At 41.2% G+C, this 8088-nt stretch overlaps 3 protein-coding genes across 3 annotated transcripts in view; 1 reads left to right on the plus strand and 2 right to left on the minus strand.

Annotated features, from left to right (window-relative positions):
* Positions 1-1809: 1809 nt before the first annotated feature.
* The window catches only part of LOC105359015 (uncharacterized), a 133758-nt gene continuing 127479 nt past the window's right edge, over positions 1810-8088 (plus strand). The window contains exons 1-5 of the mRNA XM_011495490.1: positions 1810-2109; positions 6752-6861; positions 7069-7280; positions 7473-7655; positions 7740-7883. Coding sequence (XP_011493792.1) covers positions 1928-2109; positions 6752-6861; positions 7069-7280; positions 7473-7655; positions 7740-7883 — 831 coding nt within the window. The 5' untranslated portion in view covers positions 1810-1927. The remainder of the gene's footprint in view (positions 2110-6751; positions 6862-7068; positions 7281-7472; positions 7656-7739; positions 7884-8088) is intronic.
* LOC105368642 (myelin P2 protein-like) overlaps positions 5595-8088 on the minus strand; it is a 4630-nt gene continuing 2136 nt past the window's right edge. Inside the window, exons 2-5 of the mRNA XM_011507705.1 lie at positions 6289-6487; positions 5993-6168; positions 5815-5922; positions 5595-5740 (exon numbers count right to left, since the gene is read on the minus strand). Coding sequence (XP_011506007.1) covers positions 5681-5740; positions 5815-5922; positions 5993-6168; positions 6289-6358 — 414 coding nt within the window. The 5' untranslated portion in view covers positions 6359-6487 and the 3' untranslated portion in view covers positions 5595-5680. The remainder of the gene's footprint in view (positions 5741-5814; positions 5923-5992; positions 6169-6288; positions 6488-8088) is intronic.
* The window catches only part of LOC105368641 (uncharacterized protein C4orf22 homolog), an 811-nt gene continuing 539 nt past the window's right edge, over positions 7817-8088 (minus strand). Inside the window, exon 1 of the mRNA XM_011507702.1 lies at positions 7817-8088. This exon is cut by the window's right edge and continues 539 nt beyond it. Coding sequence (XP_011506004.1) covers positions 7906-8088 — 183 coding nt within the window. The 3' untranslated portion in view covers positions 7817-7905.

An 8088-nucleotide genomic window follows, 5' to 3' on the forward strand; every position in this document is an offset into this window, starting at 1 on the left:
ACGGGGGGTGGGGGCAAACGCATAAACAATAATAGCACATAATGAAAGGATATGAATGAATGAGTGACGTAAGAAATGTAGGTAGGAGGAACGAACTCGCGCGTACATCCACGCGTGCGCTTTTCCCCAATAATATATATCATTTACCGCTAGTTCCCGTCTTTCCTCCTTCGACGCTCTCCTCCAAGTCCCCTCTCCGCGATCGCGCGCTCTCGCGCTCCCATTCTCCCATGCACACACTCACTCACTCACTCACTCGCTCGCGGGCCGCGCGCGCCTCTAAAAGCAATACAGGCGAGAGAACATAACCAAAAGTGGCTTATACACAGAGCCGTGTGTACTGTGAGCGCAGAAACGAGGAGAAAGCGAGGGGGAAGGAACATCGAGCCGCTCGCGCTCGCCGGGAAAAAGACACGGACAACACGGGCAGATAGTAAGCGCGAGATCAGTGACGGTTGCTGGAGCGCACGTACGCACGCACGCACGCACGCACGCACGCACGCACGCAGGCAGGCAGGCAGGCAAGCAAGCAAGCAAGCAAGCAAGCAAGAAAGCACGTATGCACGCACGCGTTTGTCGGTCGACGGACGAGAGTTAGCAAAAGAGGTAAGAAAGGAGGCTAAGAGAGAGAGAGAGAGAGAGAGAGCGGGAAAAAAGAGAAGAGCTTCAGCGAGTATCAAGCGGTCGCGTGCATGTGAGAACGTCGGCGCCGCCGCTGCCACCACTGCCGTTGACGCTACTACCGACGACGTTGACGACACAACACAACAACAACGACAACAACAAGGACGACGACGACGACGACGACGACGACGACGACGACGACGACGACGACGACGACGACGACGACGACGACGACGACGACGACGACGACGACGACGACGACGACGACGACGACGACGACGACGACGACGACGACGACGACGACGACGACGACGACGACGACGACGACGACGACGACGACGACGACGACGACGACGACGACGACGACGACGACGACGACGACGACGACGACGACGACGACGACGACGACGACGACGACGACGACGACGACGACGACGACGACGACGACGACGACGACGACGACGACGACGACGACGACGACGACGACGACGACGACGACGACGACGACGACGACGACGACGACGACGACGACGACGACGACGACGACGACGACGACGACGACGACGACGACGACGACGACGACGACGACGACGACGACGACGACGACGACGACGACGACGACGACGACGACGACGACGACGACGACGACGACGACGACGACGACGACGACGACGACGACGACGACGACGACGACGACGACGACGACGACGACGACGACGACGACGACGACGACGACGACGACGACGACGACGACGACGACGACGACGACGACGACGACGACGACGACGACGACGACGACGACGACGACGACGACGACGACGACGACGACGACGACGACGACGACGACGACGACGACGACGACGACGACGACGACGACGACGACGACGACGACGACGACGACGACGACGACGACGACGACAACGACAACGACAACGACAACGACAACGACAACAACAAAGGCAATCTAGATAAATAAAACGCATTCTACGTCCTCCCGCTGTTTTTGCAGCTCTCGTACCAACTGCCAAGAACAAGCGGAGTGTGCGCGCGCGTGCCCGTGCGCGTGTACGTGCCCGTGCCCGTGTCCGTGTGCGTGTGCGTGTGCGCGCCGAAGCCCGCGCATCCTAATCCCACGTTCAGTCCTGTGATTTTCTGTGCATGTGACTTGCGCGCTGACGGATCCCTACTTATAAATATATAGAGTGCGCTCTGGAGTGGCGGGAACGACGAGCAAGGACCGCAAGATCCTTTGGAGGTGCGCGCAGATTGACCGTTTGGCCCTGGGGACGAGCCGAGGCGCGAGATGGCGACTACGGACTTATGCGACGGCGACTACTTGGGCGCCTATCGGCGCTTCCTCGAGCACTTCGTCGCCAACGTCTGCAGGGACGATCAGCTGCCGGTGAAGACGAGTCGCAGGGACGTGAGGCTCTGCGAGGTCGTCGGCGAGATCGCCGACATCACCCTCCAGCATCTGAATCAGAGGTGATATTTGTGGACACTGCGATTTTTAACGAGACCCGCTCCTTCTTTTTTATCCCGTAACGAGACGTTACAATATTGCCGCAGTGTTAAGTCAACGTACGAGCGACTTGGTAATTGTCTCTCGACAGTGTCTTTGCCATTTCCATCCGAGCTACGGGACATGCTGATACGCTGCCAATATTTGTTTTGCTTATTTTTTAGGTTATGTTTGCCGTGGCGAGGTTACATCCGAGATTTTTGGCGCACCTGTTTACAAATTTGTAAATATTGTGCTTGGCGACGAGAAGCGTTGCCTAAATAATTGTCGTCGCTAGTTCCCCAATCTCTCGCTCATTATTTACCATTTATTTTGCCTTTATGTTCGCTCGAATCATTATCATCGCCCCTTTGACCAATCAATCCCGTTCGAGGATGATTTGACCACTACTGGGCTTTGCGCGAAATTTCGTAGAAGAGTAATAATAAGTAAATGTTGGCCGTAATTTTCAGAATCGAATGGCCGGATTACATTCGCGAGTAAAATGTGATGATCGATCGTTGCGTTTTTCGAATAAACATTGACAATAAATGTAACTGTCAAGGAGCTTCGAAGGGAAATTTATATTAATATCCAATAATCCAATTTAAGCAATTGAGATCATTTTTACGTCAAATAATTGTCAGCGATTCTTTTAACAAGAGCTCTTTATATTGCTTGGAATAAATTGACGTACCCCCGGGCATTGTTAAAGAAAGCATAAGAAAGAGCATAGAAAGTTAAGGATAAAATGTTTGTACATCAATGTTTCTTTATCTCTTTGGCTCGGCATCGCGAGACGCATTTTCAAGGTTAAATGGCGTATTTGCTTTTGTAATAGCCCCGAGCACGTAAAAATCCAAACTCGTCGTCATTGTGCTAAACTACGCTCTACATCTCGCCGACTCGTTGTTGCCTGACCGACACGGGAACGCGATGATTCGCACAATCGCAATCGCAACTGTAAGAGCCCAAACCCCTTATCTAACTCTCCTTTCTCTCCAATACTATTTCGCCCAATGCTATTTAATCCCTCTGCCCCGCCTACGAACACCTACTTCCGCCTTGGTGGACTTTAATTGATTGTACTTCCGGACTACCGTGTCGAGGAATCTAGGAGGCGGGAAGGTGGGTGGAACAACTGCCACCCAAGGCTCGTGCAAAATGTAAAAAAACTAAGTCGTTGCACCGGGATATGTATACCGTCACGATTACGGGTAAGTGGGTGGAGCGGTGTGAGGGGCACCGGAATCGGATAAATTATTTATGGCGCGTAATGCTGAAAACGTTAGTAGGCCAAAGAGAAGAGTGTTTGTTGTACTTCCTTAATTCGCCAACTTTCCGTGTTGTTACGTACATTGGATCGGCCATCGTGATAAATAATGCACGCGGCTCCTATCGGTCGGCGATCACATGATCTTCCGGGAAACGCTTTGCACCTTTCGAATTTTAAAGATAAGTCACCGTACGAGTTTACTGTAAATTCTCAGGGTTTTCCTTTATTGTTGTTATTATTATTTATTTATTTTTTTTTTTACTAGAGAATTGGGATGGATACTTTTGTTCGAGAAATCGTATTTGGGGATTGCGAATAAATGTGCGAGAGCATTTGTTGATTTTTCTTCTTTTTTTCTTCTTTTTTTCTTCTTTTTTTCTTCTTTTTTTTTTCATATAATCTTTCTTAGCTCACTCTCGTGACTGTATAATGATAGGTTGGTTTAGTATTTCTGCCCCCCCGCAGCATTCGAATCGAGAATGCAAAGTCTGTAGATTATGGTCGCGTTTCGCAAAGTACCTCGTTTCCAAAACACATGGCAAATTGCCGTCGAATAAACATTTTTATCATTATTTTTTAATATTTCATAATTATTCAATGCCTAAAAATATTGGACGTTTGAATTAAGGTTTCGCTTTAATTGACGTTTTCGAAATTAGTCGAGGCAATGGCCATTCCATGCCAGTCTCTACTGCCTCCCTTGCTGCCCCTGTCACCTCCCCCCCCCCACCCAACCATCGTCCCACCGGCCATTCTCGGCAAAAAGCAAAATACTCCGCGAGTAAGGTTTTATTCTCCGTCAGAAAAGGCGCGAAGCCGAAGGTAGGAATCGCGGAGTGTGGGGGTCGAGTATTTAAGCCTGGTGCGTCGGGTGGTGGCAGTGCATGGCGAGAAAGAAGGGGCGGGGCGCGCCTTTCTTGCCCCGGTCCCGTCCTCAGCGACCTCGAGGAAGTCGAGGGAGAGGCGCCTTGGCGGCTTACTTTGAAAGCTCGAGACGCGCGTTCGCGTTGCGATCCGCGGGAGCGCAAAAATTTCGCTGAAATTATTTTCGCATTCGCCGCCGCGTGGCGAGTAATCCTTATTTATTTCTCCGTACTTCACGCTCCACGAGTACCGAGCTTTCGTAACTTTTGTGTCTGGTAGAGCGGGGCTCGCGAAAGTTATAGATCCTTTAGTTTGACGGACATTGTGAAATTCTTCGTTTCATAACTTTTCTGTTTATATTCAGCTGTTGATTGGATTTACCGATGCTTTCTTAATGCATCGCGATAATGGTTGTCGCGCGGGGGGTGGAGGGGGGGGGGTGGCATCGCGGCAACACGCCAGTCAGCCATCCATGTTGTTTTTACTTTAGACGGCCCCTAAATTTCTTTTAAATAACATATTACAAAGTTTCTTGTTGCGTTGTTCTCCGATATTATTAATCGGGCGAGTAGTTTTAAACGTGATAAAATTATTAATAATGGATTTTCTATTCTTATTTTAATAAATTTTATGTTTGTTTTATGGCCTTTCAAATTTTTATGTCTCATTGTAGGCTTGTTGCATACCCTTTGACCTTTCACTTCCCAGAAATTATGTATATAAATTTGCGACACGTACCCAATTTCACTGCAGTCTGCCATATTGAATATATTTATTAATATATTTTTCTATATTTATGCATAATGAATAATTCAAGTATTCATTAAAAGTAACGAATGCAAAATTAATTTTAAAAACTATTTTTTTTTGCTTGGCATAGATTTTTTTATAAGTTCTTTATAATTTTGAATTTTTATCAAAGGCTAACCCGTGATAAAATACAAATTTGAATAGTACTCAAAGTGAAACGCAATCAATTTTCATTTTATAATTTATTATTAATTATTATGTTTTAATTATTATTTATTGTTCTTTATGATAAACTAAAAGTTGACAATTTTATTAATATTATTCATAAAAAGTAATATTAGAATGTTCTTTTTCAAATTTTCATTGCTAGCACTGCATAAGAAATTTATATAAACAACCAATATTCAAGGTTAATTACATTTATTATTAAGCATTAATATTTTTTAAAAAATATAAAAAAATACAAAATATATTTTAAAATATTTTATGTAAAATATTACCTAACAGTTAAATAATGTCATTAAAACTATTTGATCGTTTAATGTGCATCTTAAGGAAAATAAAAATATAGAAATCTGTATTAAAAATATATTGATAATTAGCAGTCGATTATCATGTCAATGCAAATTGGCAGTAAATAACTGGTAGCGGCAGACATTCTATATTTATGGGATTTTTGTAAAGTAACGCTTAGCAATTTGTCCACTCTCTTCATGAGTCATTGTCTAAACATAGATACATAACAATTATTATTATATACGAAGTATAATGCTATATATTGGAGACAAAATTAGTTTACCAAAATTATTTGATCATCTTTGCATTCATACTTTCTTGAAATTTTTGTACCACTATCAGCTACAGAATTTATGACAATACTACCATCGCTCTCTAAATAGGCAGTATTCTGAAAAATAATTATTAATATATTGTATGTGGTGTAAAATTATAGTGCCAATTAAATATAATTAGTTAACCTTCAAAATGACTCCTGAAGGCATTTCCTCTTCAAATTCCTCTTCTATTTTAAATGTCAACTCTAATGTGCGAAACATTGTAATTGATCGAATGGTCCATTTATCATCATCACTTTTATGAATTTCCAATCTAGGACTTGTCATTGACATCATTTTTCTAGCTATGTATGGTACTCCTTAAATATGTGAAGAATACTATTAAATTAATTGTATAGACGCATGTATCAACAATAAGCGGTCATGATAATTGGTATATTGGCATACTAAACGAATGCCTAATTTTTTAATGCACGTACCAACAGCTTTAAAGTACTCGTTCAGATTTTCATTTCGTTCGTGTTGATAATTTCCAACCAGCGAAGACATTTTTATGTTCTTCAAATGTGCTAATATGTATCCAATAAAGACAAGGAACTGATAGAATTTTTTATGCCACTTATAATCTTGTATTATTGTCAAATATCAATAATTTTCCACGCTTGTGACAACTCTAATCCTTAAACATAAATATTGAAAATTAAAAACATTTTCCTTTGAAATAAAATTATAAAAATAAATATACTATATAAAAGTTAATATTACATTTTATGTAATTTATAATTTATATTCATGGATAATTAATGTTTATGCAAATTATGTACATTATAATGTCTTGATGAATTAAAATTTCTTAATAAATTAAAAAAATCATTTAATGTTAGAATATCTTTCCGAGTTGTATTTGTATATTGTTAACCATTAGTCTTTTTATTTTTGCAGAATTTGTCCATCTAGTTTACAAGCATATTTAGTGAAATTGGTAATAGATGAATTTAAAATCCTATTTCAAAAACAGCCGGAGAAGTGTGGCTATCGATTAGAAGATAACAGTAAGTTTTTATTTAAAAAATATTACGTGTATTTACGTAATTGTTTGTGGAATGTGATGTATTATTGAAAGTGATTGTATTGGAAGCGTTAATTTATTATTTTGTTACTATAAAATTTATTTTTCACATTAAAAATTCAGTTAAATCATTAATATTGCTTTAATCATTCACAATGCGAGACATTATGTGTTCTACATTTTCTTACAGCATTCTCGTCCTTAAAGTTGATGCAAGCTGTTACAAATAAAGTTAATGAAATATGTCAGCGTTACTTGGACAATAGTAGATTGGCATTACTGCCTCCACCTCCGTCCATACCAACACCGTTAGCATCTTCGCATGCAATTAGAAATAGAAGAAGAAAAATGGAAGACCGATCTGTAGTTTTACATGATTTGCATACAATGTTCAGTATTAAGGTAAGCATTTAATTTCTTAGATAATTAATAATCATAGTCTGAAATATAATTAATACAATAAATAAAACTGTTGATTTTTGTATGTTTATTTTATATAAAAAACATCCTTTATAAAAAACTGAAACATTTTAGTTTATGCTATTTTACTTCTCATGATTGATGAAGCGATTAATTTATAAAATGTCTTTTTAGAGTGATGCCGTTGTAAATTATTACGCAGTATTTGATGGTCACGCAGGACAAGAAGCTGCTACATATTGTGCAGCCCATCTTCATCAGTATTTAGTTGAAAGTCCATATTATCCTGCGAATATTGAAGTTGCCTTACGCGATGCTTTTCAAACAACAAACAATCGATTTATGGAATGTGACGATGTTAGTAGACTGTTTAATAATAATATTTAATTTGTATCAATCGTATGCTCTTTGGTCGATTAACATTTCTTTATCAATTTGTAGACAAAAAATAGTGGTGCTACTGCTGTATGTGCTTTATTATATGATAAGACTTTGTATATTGCATGGGCCGGAGATTCTCAAGCTGTATTAATAAAGAATGGAAGAGGTATTAATTTGACAATTCCCCACAAGCCAGAGAGACCAGTAAGTTCATAGCTTATTCTTGTTATTGGATTTTAATATTGTAATCATAAAGTATAGCATGCCCATATATTTCACTGTAAATGGCTATACGAGCAGGATCAGATTCAGCGGTTAAAGTAGAGCTTATAGCTACAAATTTCAGGTCGTGATTATTTTGAAATACAAGCCCATTTTTTCCATCGACAATGGGCTTAAAATTAAAAAA

Source organism: Ceratosolen solmsi, unplaced genomic scaffold (genome assembly GCF_000503995.2).
Source record: "Ceratosolen solmsi marchali unplaced genomic scaffold, CerSol_1.0 scaffold1, whole genome shotgun sequence".
Lineage (NCBI taxonomy): Eukaryota > Metazoa > Arthropoda > Insecta > Hymenoptera > Agaonidae > Ceratosolen > Ceratosolen solmsi.